General features: G+C 44.3%; 2 protein-coding genes across 3 annotated transcripts in view; both read right to left on the reverse strand.

Moving 5' to 3' along the window:
- The window catches only part of SEPTIN5 (septin 5), a 51,236-nt gene extending 40,212 nt beyond the window's left edge, over nucleotides 1–11,024 (reverse strand). The window contains exon 1 of the mRNA XM_074606591.1: nucleotides 10,928–11,024. Coding sequence (XP_074462692.1) covers nucleotides 10,928–10,960 — 33 coding nt within the window. The 5' untranslated portion in view covers nucleotides 10,961–11,024. The remainder of the gene's footprint in view (nucleotides 1–10,927) is intronic.
- LOC141750828 (septin-2) overlaps nucleotides 2,560–15,087 on the reverse strand; it is a 38,279-nt gene continuing 25,751 nt past the window's right edge. For both annotated transcript variants that reach the window (XM_074606595.1, XM_074606597.1), the window contains exons 12-13: nucleotides 10,928–11,021; nucleotides 2,560–3,353 (exon numbers count right to left, since the gene is read on the reverse strand). In XM_074606595.1, coding sequence (XP_074462696.1) covers nucleotides 10,953–11,021 — 69 coding nt within the window. In that variant the 3' untranslated portion in view covers nucleotides 2,560–3,353; nucleotides 10,928–10,952. The remainder of the gene's footprint in view (nucleotides 3,354–10,927; nucleotides 11,022–15,087) is intronic.

Raw genomic sequence — 15,087 nt, forward strand, 5'->3', positions numbered from 1 at the left:
CCACGCTGGGACACAAACACAACACCCAGAAGGGATACACCATTGTAAAAAACCTCAAGAAAACCAAACACAAATGGAATAAATAGGAAATGCGTTTCCAGATTTAGCATCTCAGAATGCAGTGGGAAGCCCTGAATCATGCTGCAACTGTACTGTGCAAAGCAGGCATGTGTGCTCTGCTTCCATTAAACCATTTTAAAGAGGTGATATGGAAAGTTATTTTAGGTAAAAACTGCCAGTATAACTTCTTAAGGAAAGGCAGGAGAGAACTCAAGTGAATTTTAAACACTCCAAAAGCAGTAGTAGCACATGATTTAAGCTCACAGGAACCCCAACCCAAGAGCAAAGGAGCACGGGGAGGGGGCTGCGAAGCCTCAGGACACCCAGCTCTTTCCACAGCTTCCACATTTCAAGGACAGGTAAATAATCAGACATGAAACGCCTCTGATCCAGGACAGGACACGCTTGGCAGGGTGATGGCTGCACACACGCGAGGACACTCCCCTGCCTTGGAACAAAACCAACACTGATGCCACAGTACGGATTTTTCAAATGCCTGCAGTCATCACAGCATTTATCTTGCCATTTCTTCCACCTTCTCATTCAAAACATCCCTCGTATCAAAACAAGGAGACACTTCCAAGACCAGAGGTTGGCAAGCCCAGGAACATATGCTTTGAAAACCCGTTAACTCATCCCAAGTTCACTTTTAGCTATTGATTCAAAGCATCCAAAAAGAAATAAATCAGGTAATTGTCACCATATTTACTTGTTTTTAAATGCTAGAGTGCCACAGACCATTTCAGACTCTACACCACAATTAAAGGCACCAACAAACCAACCAACCTTTCATGAGTTGTTTTATTGTCTGCCACAGTACTTTAAATCTAACAAAGACCGAAAGGACCGCAGCCACCTGTTCCTCAGGCCTGCTGAGCAGTCCCTACACAGTTACGTGCGGGCACTTTGTCCCAGTGCTGGGAGGTGCCAGCCCAGAGAAGGCCGGGGTGGGACTCAGAAAAAGGGACTCATCTTCCATGGCCCCGGCCCCGCCGACACAGACAGGAGCGGAACTGCAGGGTCAGAAATTAGGCTCCAGCCAGAGTCCCCTCTCCAGAGATCTCCACAGTAGCGAAGACTCAGGTTAACAAATAGGTTTCCCCATAAAGCTGTGAAATATTTTAACAAAACCAAGTTCAAGTGTAACTGAAAATTAACATCAGACAACATCAACAAAGTGGCAGAAGGCATAAAAATCAAGCCTATGTTGAAAGGAACACACTCAGGTATGGTATCAGCAGCGCCACGAGCCCTTCTTCGACCATTATTCACGTAGATCTCGGGTTTGGAGCAGAGATGCTCCAGCTGGAATTGAGGAGCCAGAGAGAAGCCGAGTTTATCGATTGATTATCAGTATCCACTAGTGAAATTGTTCACTGAGGCGGCACACACAAGAATTGTGACAGTGGCTTTAGGTGCCTGGCTTTGAAAAGAGGGGAGGGGGGGAAGCTCCGTTGTTAATAAAGCTAAAGATAGATGCCTTTGAAAGCCCGCTTCCCCACTGTCCTACTTTGCCTTGAAGGATGAACCGTCGGTGTTACCTTTGCTCACAGCTAATCCCATACACAACTGCAGCCTCGGCTTCTCCGGAGGGGTATGGCTGTCCTCACTCCCACAGGCACAAACGGACAGCAAATCATTTTAAGAAGGTTGCAAAACATGATGCAAAATTCTGGAAGAAAAACAATGTGAAAGGTGCACATAGTGGCACACAATTCATGAGAAGATGTTTACCGTTAAACCGCTCCCCTTGGCCGTCTTGACAGCCACGCTTACAATTCACATCTTCATGAAACCCAGAGAGACTTTGTACGAGCACACATCTGTCACTCCATTTCTTTCTTCAACTTCATTACAGCAGCCACCGAGGTAACAATGGAATGTCCATTTGATGCAGTTCAACTCCAAACACAAGCCAAAGAGGCATCCCTGAGATGCCAATCATTTGTTAATCCTAGCCTGATTAAACACTCGCTGCCAGACAGCAAAACTAGAGCTAATCATTATATGAAAGACGCCCCAATCTAGTACAGAAGACAAAGTGTCTCAATCCCATATTTGCAGAGTAATTTACGCTTATGAATATATGTTACATGCAAGACTACAAAAGCAAGCAGAAAGAGAGCTATACACTCAGCAATGACATAAAGGAAACAGTAACATTCATGAATTTACAAACTAAGGTGTGCAATCAGATTTTCCAAGGAATTTACCCACCTAAAAGATGCCAGTAGCTGCCTAATGAACCTTGGGGAAAAATAAAAAGTGGGTGCAGAGCCCTGCTACCTGACTTCCAGCTAAGACACTTTTAAATTTGTTTTGAAATGAAATCAAAGCAGTTTGTATGTAGGTAAATTCTAGAAAATGCCTTCATTCCCCAGGGTAAATACGACGATTCCTTCGATTATGTACCGTGCATGACGCCACTGCAACATTTCACAGATTAGCTGGAAAAAGCCAAAATCCAAAAACCAACAAAAACAACCCCAAAATCCAAGATTTTCCAATCGCTACAATTTATTACAAAATTTCAATGAAAATTAGTGTTATGGTATATAAAAAGTTCGGTACATGCCATCGCTCAGCTGACAGATAAAAATGCCTGTGACAGAAATGCTCGCGCTCAGCACTGGCGCCCTGACGACCAGTCCTCGGAGGCACCCCGAAGCCGCTGGCAGGCGCAGCGTTTATGGTACGGTAAGGCACGATGATTTAGAAAAGTCAGCTTCTTGGCATCCCTGGTGAACCATCAGCGTTTTGTACCTTCGCTCATACATCCCACAAACAGAAATCACCAGAGACGAAGCTCCAAAAGTAACCAAAGCACAGAGAGTTATGAAAAACTGCTACGATACACAATGACTTAAAATGGCAAGTGAAAGCTGTGATACTGTGCAAACACACATACGTTTACGTAAACAGGCCACAAAGTCTTTTAGTATTAATCACAAAACTTTTGAGAATAACCTAGCAGATACACGATTAACTCCTTAAACCACCACGACGACTACGCCAAACAGTGCGCTCTATCAGTTCCTGTATAAAAAGGTATAGGAAGGATAATAAAAGCATGTTTATATAAGTGTGAAGACAGTGTTACCAAAAGAATCAAAAAAGATACAGTATAACATGATTAACATCGAATATATAAAAGAAGCCGTTTTACAACACGATCTTCAGACTTTGTGTTTGTTTTAACGCAGGTCTTGATCTGCGGCATCCAGCTTTTGCCTTTGCACGTAACCATTCGGCCAAAGAAAAGAGCCCCCATCTGCTTAGAGACCTGGGTGCCGCTGCGGACAGAAGTGGAAAACAAAGAGCATTAGCAAGGACACGCTCTCGGCCCCCTCCCAGCGCCCGGGGCAGCCCCAGCCCCCCCAGCCCCGCATGCAGCCCAGGGCACGGGGTGTCGCGTTCCCACGTCACAGACCTGCGCCGCAACCGCACCAGCCCCATCAGGCACAGTTTGGCCCCAAATATTTATCACGAGTGTCTATTAAGAGCACATAAATGAGACTCCATTTTTAGCCACGTGCTCCCTGACGCACCCCCACCCTGCTCCGTCTGCGGGAGCACGCGGCCGGCGTTGCTTCTGGGGAGGAAAAGCAAACCCCCCGACCCAAGCAGGGCCAAGGGCCAGCGGCAGGGCTGATCTCACGCACAAACACTCCGTGACACTCCTGAGGTAACACAGTAGGGCAAACGGGTTTCTCCAAGCACTCGCACAGCACTATTCATATGGCTGAAGGACAAGATACCGGCCCGTCATTTCAAATAACTGCCAGTTTTGGACGTCTCTAGTTATTTGCCATTCGAAAAGGCTGCTACAAAGAAAGCAGAAATCCAGCTTTCCCTGAAATTGGACCTTGCTTAAGAAGTTGTGCCAGATTTGGAACCTGGGAGACACCTCAAATCCTCCAGTCCCAGAACCACTCATTCCCAATACGAAAAAATAGCTTAATCTAAACATTCATCTGGATGGAAAAAAGAAATATCCTAGCAAACACTGCTGTGTCACCTCACCTGTCAGGTGCGGTGCAGCACTCGCCCAGACCGCAGCTGGGATAAGGAGCCGACAACGCGCTCCTTTGCTCTTTGCCATTCTCACGGAGGGAATTCTGTTCAATACACAATTACTTACCATTTTAAGGAGGCCATCGCTTCCCCTAACAACCAGAGCAAGGCAGCCAGCATCAAGGCTTTAAAGCCAGAGTCCGTACATTAACCAAATTCAATATTCAAATTCAAAATTAACCTGTTGTGCTACACAGCTACTTCAAATATGACAGAGAAGCAAAACTTCTGCCATTGCCTGCTTAACTCTGGTCTGGTACAGACAACAGCCCAAGAGGGAACTGTAACTCATGTTCCGGACTCACAAAAAGACTGGAATTTCCACTAAAACTGAAGGTTGTCATAGGCACAGCCCTGCACTGATGTTACCAGCATTAGCAACACGATATCCACATTTCGTATGCTCGTAGAACATACTTGGCCAAAGTATGCTTGTGCATTTCGGTGTGGAGTCATTTCACTGCTTTTTCTTCCTAATCTCCTTACGGGACAGTATTTTCTGGTATATTAGGTTGATACCATTCTTTACAAGTTTGATCTCCAGTCCTATTAGACTGACTTTAAGCCCCCACACGCCTTTCCCCAACATATAGCTTTAATAAACGCTTCCATCTGCAATGGGAATTCATACCATCCCTTAAGAAAGGCAACACATTCTCCCGTGTGCTCTTAAAACAAAACTTTCTTGGTAAGTAGCAGCACACAGGCCTGCACCCCGACGCACTCGGTGGGACAGCTCAGCCTCCTCCACCTGCAGCGGTCCTGCCAGCCGCGGGAAGGAAGCGCTTTGCTCCCCCAGCCGCTTCCAACACCACTGCGCTGCAGGGCAACCTGACACCTCTCCACAGACACTTCTGAATTCCTAATGGGAGACATTTGCTTTATAGGCAGTTACATCTTCTCACTGACCTAAATTCTTTTCCTTCAAGTCACACCTATTTTATGTTGTAGCCCTTTTGGTGCCCAGGCATTAGCAAGACCTTTGAGAAATAGTGTCTTTCCAAAAAGAGTAAGAGTATTGGATGACACCAGTGTCCTGTTGTTAGCTAGATTTGACTCATGTTGTCACTCACAACTCTACTATTTTGGGTTTCTGATATTTCAGTCATCCTCTGTTGACTTCGTGGCTTCAAGTTTGTTCCCTTTCCTTTCGCCGGTCTGTAGCAACACTTTGTACTTCCACATAGTATATACTTGGTTGATGATATCTGCTAAGTTCCAAAACTGGCCTTTGAATTGCTTTCCGATGTTTATCGGAACTGACCTAGTGGGAGGTCTCCCTGCCCAGGGCAGGGGGGTTGGAACTAGATGATCTTTAAGGTCCCTTCCAACCCTAACAATTCTATGATTCTATGATCAGTTAATTTAATATGCTAATGGGGTTAATATCCACTGAGTCACATATACATACCAGGCTCCGAGCTCCAGAACTCCAAGAAACGTTCCTCTGAAAATGTGTGCTTAGCAAAAGGTGGCCTGAAGCATTTACAAGTCCCCTGTGAGCCCACGCCAGGCGCTGGCACGGAGCTGGCAGGCCCGTGCCCTCCATCCTCAGGATACCATCACCCCACAAATTCCAGCAGCAACCACCTCCCCTCGCCTCCTGCATCCCACCCGCACCCAGCCCTGTGTCAGGCAGACTCGGGAGAAGGTGGAATATGTGATGGGCCGATCCCATCGCTCCTGGGCAACCAAGGCAGAGCGCAAGGTGCCCGCACGTATGCGCAAGAATTGACAATGCCACTGTAGCCACTGCGCTGTGGACTTCCATCTTTCCCAAGGCATCGACACATTTCTGAAAAGCAAATAAATACATTTCCACTCACCCCTGACACTTCCTCACAAAACAGGACTTCTGCATGACCCATAAGGAATTAATTTTATATTCTCTCTATTTTATGTTGTCTGGAATCACTTGGCAAAAATTGAACCAGTTTGCATCAATCCATCGAATAACAAAATTTATTGAGCTACAGTTTGGGCAATTACCGAGAATATCAGAAAAGTTTGCTACTGGGTACGTCAATCTTTTTCATTTTATGTTTTGCAAACATTGTGTCATTCCTTGGAAAGCTTAAAGTCTGCAAGATAGAGCGTGCTTTGGTTTGTGGGAGGTGGGGGGACCATTTTGCTGATAATGTTTTTAAATGTACAAACGCAAATGAAAGCGTTATTGTTCCACACCTCAAGGAATAAAAGCCGTAACACGACCCTCACTGCCCAGCGCTCTGCGCGTCACACACAAAGGCAGATGGGCTCCAGCTACAAGGTGGCTCTTGAGGGCCCTACTAAGACCTTTCTATGCAAGTCAGCTCCAAGGTCACACAGAGCCACACGAGTTCAGCACTCCAGTTGTACAGCAACAAAGGAAAAATGGCAATTTCAATCAGAAGTCTACTCTCTAAGGGAAACAAAAACCTGTGCTAGCCCACCGACGTGGGGTTTGCTGAACTAGTCCATAGTCAGAAGAGCCGGAAAGGGCACGAGAAGGATGGCACCTTTCTCAGGTAATTTCCAGCCAGAGAAACAGCCACTGGCAGTGCCAGGCACTTCCTCCAAACACTACAAATTTGCCCAAGCTTCGCATTCTCCAGGCTCTCGATTTCAGCTGCCAAAAACTACAACATGATCCTCGCTTCCCCAAATGACATTTCTCATCAGATCAATTCAGCATTCAGCAGCATCCTTTCAGAAGGCTGGTTGCTATGACAATGCTTTGTGTGATGTCAATTCACTGGTAGAAAGAACTAGCTGTTTGGTGCCTTCGGTACTGCCCTTACAGAGAATCAGAACAGAGGTAGTGGGCTCAGGAGGCTTTAAAATACTTGTGGAAATCATGAGCTATAATAAAAGAGTTTTCACCATCCTACAGATATTTTAAGTACAAGATGCTTGGGTTTTTTCCCCAAACACATTTCCCTAACCATAACTACATTTCCAGCTGGCTGTATTTGTTTTCCATAGCCTAGCTTCTGTTACTGGTTTGTCCCAGCATGATCCTGAAGCTGAGTGGAAGACATAATACCGATTTGTAAGAATAACAAGAGGAAAACAGATTGCAAAGAGCTACACTTTCAGAAAGAGAAGGAAAGGGAAGAAACGCCCATCAATAACCATTTCGTTTGAAAAAACAATTCCAGCATTTCGTAATACTTGCTCATTTGAGATGGACAAGTTCAGAAACCGGTAAATGTGCTCTTGGAATTACTGCAGGCTTATTGCAAAAGCATTTTGTGTTAGAGTATCCAAACAAAACTAAATCTGTTTTAATTTTTGGTAACTTATTCCACCCCTCCATCTCCCTCCTCTCCAATCCTTCATTTGAACTGTCAAATATAAGAAGCAACCCAAGCTTGTCTGGAAGTTTTTACCATGCTTCCAAGGACTCAAAAGATCAGTGTATCAAAAGTCAGGGTAAAAAAAAAAAAAATCTAAAAAATTGTTGCTGCTTATTCCAAGAGTATTGTGGCATCCAGCCGTGCTCTCACCGCTGCTGCACACACCTCCACAGGCACCGGCTGCCCGCAGAAGCTAGGGAATGTTTAGAGGAAACAGAAAAGCACGGGTCAGCACACCTGTGGGAGGGCTGCTCTCCAAAGCTCTGATCACCACCACCTTGTCAAGCAAGTCTGGACTCGGGGGCTTTTGTCACAAACTGCAGTTGGCACACTGGTCACTACTGCTCCCAAACCATCTTCCTTTCCTGCTTCTAACCCATCTCCACCAGCACTGCGCTTCATCCCCCTTCAGGCTTCTACTTCCCCACACCAAGAAATCTGTCCACCCTCTTTGGAAACTTTGGACATACTCCCCGTGTATCATCTCCGCCTCTGTCACTCCCCTTACGCTTCTCTTACTCCACTCTTGAGAGAGAAGAAAACCACTTGAAGTAAGTTTTCCCTTTGCTCTTTCCACAAACCCTTGAAAGACGCCCCTATTCAAAAGGGATCAGGCAAACCAGACCTTCCAGTCATCCCATCTGTGTAGCACTTCATGATCATACAGACTCTTCACTCCTTTTGGCAAGGAGTTGAGTTCAGCACTTCTTCCTCACTATGCAATGCCAGACTCTTTCCAGAAAACCTCAAAGCCTTCAGCAATCTTCTCCCCACCCTGAAATACATCTGAAACCAGAAGCGGGTATTCCCCATATTTGGACACTACGACTTTTCATTATCCTCCTGTTTACTCTCCAGCTCTTATCTATGAAGGTATTTAGACCATACTGCTCTTTTCTCAAAATATCCGAAAATATCTTTACATCTTTGCTTCATGAAGGGGAATATATTTTCAAGGCACTTTTGAAGAAAATGAATAGGTAGGAATATGAATCTATCTAAAATAAAAAGAGGGAAAATGTTGATTTTTACATAAGTTATCTACAAAGTCACACATTTTTCTCAGCATAAAGAGATGTAAGGGTGCAAGAGAGCAATTAGAGGAGAGACAGTAGCAGAGCTGATCCTTTAAAGTTCTTGTAAAACTAGAACCTGAGAGATGCTCAAGATAAGCTGTAACACAACAAAAAGATTGATATCAATTATATTTAAATTTGTTGGCAGTTTGGATCTGTTAACTACTGTGTTAATTACAAGTTTCCTGGTTTCTCTGGAAATAGTGAGTTCAATAAAATACAGCAAATAAATCTGATGGGAATGCTGGAGGCTGAAATCATCGTTCCTCCTAAACTGCGAAGGCAGTTAACACGCACAGGAGAAACCTGCCTGCGGCCAAGTCCCAGGTGAGGATCCCCTGCCCCACACTGACACCTTCACACAGCCGCACTCTGGGTCAGCTGCAGATCTGCCTGTGCACGAGCCAGCAAATTACACTAAATGTCTATCAATCAATAGCTCAAGGGTAACAAAAAAAGAAGTTCAAAATTCTTTCCTGAAAGCAGTCTGTCAAATATGATTTCCACAGCAGCTGCAGAACCACAGCTTCAGGGATGCCAAAGGAACAGCAGGACGTCCACACACGACGATCTCATTCAAATCCTTCTCAAATTTGTTCACATTCAGTATTTCAGATCAACTAACTTCCTTGAGATTTAGCTCAAACTAAATCACAGGAAGATCATGTGGACGCTTAGTTAAATCTGCAAAGCTGCCCTGCTTAACACATGGAGTGGTCCCAGACGTACTCCAGATTAGCAGCGTAAAGTGTCTACAAAACAACATTTCACCGGGACGCACATGAGCTTGCTCAAAACTCTGTTTACTTACGTATCCATGGCTGCAAATTCAGCCTGGCACAAACCATGCTCCAATCTGTTTCTACAAATACCATATCCAGTATTACCAGAAGCTGTGAAACACAGGGAATCTGGTGCCATAACTGGCTAATGATTAGCAGGAATACTGCATCCCGTTAGCCCTCAGACAGCGATTCACAGCAAAGCCAGTATCCAGGAGCTGAAGAAGGAGCTCAGAATATATTTGCATCATTTGCCATCCTGTGCTCTTCCAGCAACAACTATGGACCAGCCGAGCAGATTTAGGGTGAGTTTCTTCCTGCTGAGTATAAGTTTAAAGGATGCCGCGCGATTAAGTGTGATTTGTAAGTCACACAAAGAATTGAGCTCCTTTGCAAAAACTAGTAATGATAATTTAGACTACATAAGGTTTCCTGCATCAAACAGCCATTTTCACAAGTGGGCAGAGTTTGGCCGTACAATAACAAAGTCACCACAAAAACTTGTGACTTCAGTTCAGACGAATGTATTTATCAGGCTGCATAATTACCAGCTCCTGCCCGAGGAAGCGAGAGCTTCGTGTCAGACTATTGCACGCACTGCGTGCTCAGCCCCAGAACCATCCTCAGTGCTGAGATTTCCAGCTCTGGGAAAATATAGCTCAGTGTGGAAGTTGGAAGACACGATGTAAAGACTCCTCTACCTGCAAGACTTGGAATCGTGACAGTAAGAAACCTGAGTTTGAATTACCTTTTGCCCCTTAACTACTTTGCGCAAAGATCACAGTGCACATACCAGTAAAACCATCAACTTCTGCTTAAATAGGAATCCAGTGAATAAGTTTATCCCTTAGGAAGCTTTTTCTTCTTTTTTTTTTTTTTTTTTTTTTTTTTAATATAAACAGGAAGACTGAAGGTTCAAATAAAGGCAACAAAAAAATCTCCTTATTTTAGGCTTGGAATGTTGGCAGCTGCCACAAGGTCATAAGGGATAATATAAGCCATTTTATTCAAGCTTTACATTCCAGAAGACCAGCAATCACAACTGGAGTATTAAACTGAAGTATTAAGCAACAAGACTCCTCATATCCTTCTCTTTTTTATTCTTGCATTTAAAAGAAAAATTATGCCAGAAGAGCTGCATTCTGAAGAAAGCATGAATATCTGCTACAAGAATTATTTTTCTTGACTCCCTCTGGTCCCAGCCATCACATCACACGTGACAGCGAGGGAGCCCGTATTCGGTACACGTAACCAGTTTGCCTCAAATTCCCTTTGGTGCTTCGCAAAAACTGCTAGAAATTCAGCAGACTACACACCCCGAAACACCATAACTTTTGTTTATGTATAGTCAAATTCATTTTCTGAGGAGCTTTTGCTAACAGAAACAAAGGCAGATGATCCAAAAATAAGGCACTGAAGATAAGAAATTACAGGTCTTAAAACCAGCTGGCAAGGTAACACCTGCATACGCCCTTCTTTCTAGTCTACCCAGAACACCACTCATTTTCTCTGTAATTACTCCAAAGTGCAAAATTAACACGAATCACTGTAAAAATTCTTATCTAAGAGGAGAGTAAACAAGTCAGAAAAGTAATACCTGATGCATCCAGATGTTAAGCATCTCAATCATCACCAGGCTTCATCCTCATTTGGGCTTGCATCTGTGCAATCATCTCCTGCATGCGGCGCAGCTGGAAGAGAGAAACATCCACACGTTTAAAACAATTTCATGGGGGAACCAAAATCCAGGAAACTTTAAATCTTTTTCATCCATAGTGAAATGCAGATCCAATTTGTCTCCTTACAAAATGGAAATGTTCGATTAATTCACCTGATTGAATACTTTTTTCCCCATCTCAGGTTCTTTAGTGCATTACATCTAACTTTCACAAAACATTTGTAAGACTACTTACAATGAAAATTAAGCAATAAAACCCAAATCCTTTGAAGCTAGCTACGTTTGCAGACCTGTGTCATTAACATTCAACCTCCAGTAAAGAAAACACCCCCTTTACGTGTGCGGACACCCTGCTCGAGTGCGGTAACGCAGCCTAGTTCCGATACAAGTGCTCAAAGCGCAGTACCAGGGGTGGACGCTCATCTGCTGCTACCCACAGAACTGGGCAGTGCTCAGCAACAGTGACAGCTGAGAGTGCAGACAGAATTTAAGAACCACTTCAAAAGCAAACCAGAAAGATGTTTACAAAATTTGGAAAGAGAGACTAAACATATTAAGCACCAATAGTTTTACATCTAAACAATGACTTTTCCTGGCAATAACTGTTTTCTTAAAAGTATTTTCTTAGGACACTTATAAGTTAATTTCCATCTCATAAAGGGCCAGTTATATATAATGCATTTTTTCCCCAAAATAACATTAATATTAATAAGTGTTCCTAAGAAAAAAATAAGAAATACTAATATGGATTGTCAAAATGCATATGCAAATACCTCTAATTTGGTTTACAAATGACTAGGTATTTCCTTCCAGATGCAGGTGGGGAAGGTTCCACATACACAATTGCAAGTGTCCTGTCTTACAAACTGGAAAAGAAACAGGCTGCAATTTCCACACACATTGTGTAAAATGTGTGTCCATCTCAAACTGGAGATAACGTAATGATCTGAGGCTTGTATAGGAAGTTTTCATTCTTCTAAGAATAATTGTGTAGTTTTTAATATACATAGCTTTTTTCTCCGTTAGGAAAAAGTAGTTAAAGAATTGTTTTCGTTTATTTTCGGGGGGGGGGGGGGGGGGGGGGGGGGAGAAACTCTTTATTTTGAAAAGTACTGCTATATTTAAACAATTACACTGCATTTTCACCCACATTAGCTACTGTGACATTAGTTACTCCATCAGATTCAACACTAAAGAACCTGTGATAAATGCCTGACTACACATACATGGTGTTGAGCTGTTAGCGTTCTTTTTTTAAAAACAAACAAAAAACCAAACCTATGCACAAACAGAAAAACAGAAAGACATGTCACAGAACAGGGAAAAATTAGTTGTAGATGCCTGTATCACTTCTCCTTGCCTGGCCTCAGACGCAGATTTGGGAAAAGGGGAGAGAGAAGCTGAGGTGCAGAGACTGGAGCCAGCCCAGGACCCACCACCGCCCGTGTCCTGGGGCTGCTCCTCGCCGCAGCGGCACAGGGCTCAGCACCGGCTCATTCAGGTCCCCGTGACTGCGGCAGAGATACACCGACAAAAGGAGAGTCGCACAGGAACAGTGAGACACGGCTAAGTCTGTAACGAGTATTATATACCCAGCTAGAAAGGAGAGCTGCGCTGATTCCATAGCCCAAGAAAAGCTTCAAAGATCAGCTTGTAAAAACGTAAGACACCTGGTCTCCTGAACTGCCTCTCTGCAGATTTACCAGCAGAAGCAAAGGAGCTTGCTGGAAGCTCATCGGCTCGAGCCCCCCCCGCAGCGCTCCAAGCCGAGCCATGGAGCGCTCCTAGAATAGAAACCATTCAGCAGCCACTGGGGAAGATACTGCCGCGCACGCATTGTGGGGACTGCTCAAACGCAGCACTCTGCTAACACACAACGGCGTATTTTAAGACTTAAATACCGCATCGACTCTTGCATTTTCTTAACCTTAATTGATAAAGATATGCCCACACCATGACAGAAATCAGATGCAGCCTGTGACTCCAATGTAAGGCAGGCCAAAGGCACGAGACCTGCTCTGCTCCAACATGAGGATTCCAGAAGGCTCTTTCCTTTTCCATTTTCACGTGGTGTTTTGAGATCTACAGGTGAAGTGTTAATCTCATCCATTAGCTAAAGAACAGCAAGTTTCTGAAGCCATTTTAACATAATTCAGTAGAAGAACTTTCAGGCACAAGCCCGTTAAAAAGCCTAGGCACGTCGCTGTCTCCTATGGCATTAGTACGTAGGTTGCCTTTTCATAACGAAAGGTGGCCAGAAAAAAAAAAGTAAAGAAAACAAAAATAAAAAGGCGTTCAAGCGCATCTATCTTTTTCAATGGGTCCTGGGCTGCATAAGCATTTTGTTTTATTTTTTGTTAGCATTTGATATGCAAACAATCCAGAACAGTTGCTTCCTGCTGTGAAACTGTGGCTTCTCAAGAGCTCTAAGCAAACTCACAACTACCAGCTTCATAAGAGTATTTTTAGTAGTCAACCTCTGAGTAAAGACAGATACCGCACACTAAAACCTGGCTGCGTAACTACAGGGCTGAAGTCAGAGGTAACAACCGAGCTCAGGAAGAACGTGCACAGACAGACTGGAGAGAACATAATTTGCACAGTAGGAATCTTGTCAGCTCGAGTGTAAAATTAAAATGAAAAAAAGAAAAATCAAACAACTGACTCTTCCACAATTCCCCTCCAAGTAGACGACAGGACATAAGAACTATTCCTGCACGTCACAATACAAGCTAAAAACAGCTCTTGCGTCTTCACCTTACCAGGCCGGCTGCACAGACAGCAGCCACCTTTCCTCTGCACAAAGGTGAGAGCACAAGCTGACGCAAGAGACCCAAGCCGATGCCGTACCAACATCCATGTTCCCTTTGCTGCTGGGCGCTGCGAGCACCAAGGGCGCACCAGGCCTCTGATGGTGCTCAGCAGCAAACCCTCTCCCTTGTCGGAGCAGCATTCGTGTATTCCACAGGGAACTTGCCATGGGCCCCTGAAGAAGGGTGCTACAGTGTGACCGTGTAGTGCCAATGCACACCATGAAAAGGAAGCTAGGAAGCAAAGTTTGGAAATCTGCTAAAACTTACAAATTCCTGTGAATTCCCAGATAGCAAAAATCAAAAGAGTAAACTTAACCTTGGTATAAACTCCACATAGTTTACCTATTATGTCAGGACAAAAATTTACTTCAAAATTACTTTCATGTAACTACTGGGTAGTGCCTACACACAACTACGGTAGCAACACAGAAAGGAAACAAGCATTTAAAATGAGAGTTAAGGTTAGAGTTAAAAGGGAACCACGCAGCTTCTTAATGGCTTCCAGGCCACGAGCAGAAACCAGATACGCAGCTTGGCTTTACCTGCAAGAGTTCATCGGTCCTACGTTTTGCCCAGAACCCCAACAAGTACTACTGCTGTCTGAACAAGGCGAGCAGCTTTTCAGTGACGACCCCACAGATATCACAGGAAAAGAAATGTTAAAAACAAAGAGTATCTACCCCACTGACACACTTCCCCTCCTGACACCAAGTGTGATTATTTCCGCCCATGCCTTTACATAAGAAAGTTCGTTAGAGAAGAGGCTGCAAGAATAGGGCAAGATGGAAAACTGTGGACAGTGGATTCTAGTAAATCCAGATAGTTGCTGTTGGTTAAAAACACTCCCATACTGGAGTATAACTAACCCTGTCAACTGAAGACAAGAAAAATCCTCCTGACAGAGTTACCACATTTCAAGGGGCTGCCACCGAGACAGGCGTCTTTCGTAGGACACGCTGCCATTATACATAGCGGAGTGTCTACGGCCACAGCCATCACACTGCACGGGCAGCAAGCACTGTTCCTTCAAAGAACAACTCAGAAGGACAACAAAAGCAATTACATCCCACCCACTCCCCCCCCCCCCCAAAAAAAAGAAAAAAAGAAAAAAACCTGTTCCTCATTCCAGTCCCCAAAGGATTCCCATTGCTAACTGCTTACTAAGGGTTTTCTTCCCTCGATGTGCTCCCAGGACTGGGACTATCGCACTGTAGGGAGGAAGGCTGAAGCATTCTGTCCCCCTGCACCGGGCAGTAAAGTTCTACG

The sequence above is a fragment of the Larus michahellis genome, chromosome 13 (genome assembly GCF_964199755.1).
Source record: "Larus michahellis chromosome 13, bLarMic1.1, whole genome shotgun sequence".
Classification (NCBI taxonomy): Eukaryota; Metazoa; Chordata; class Aves; order Charadriiformes; family Laridae; genus Larus; species Larus michahellis.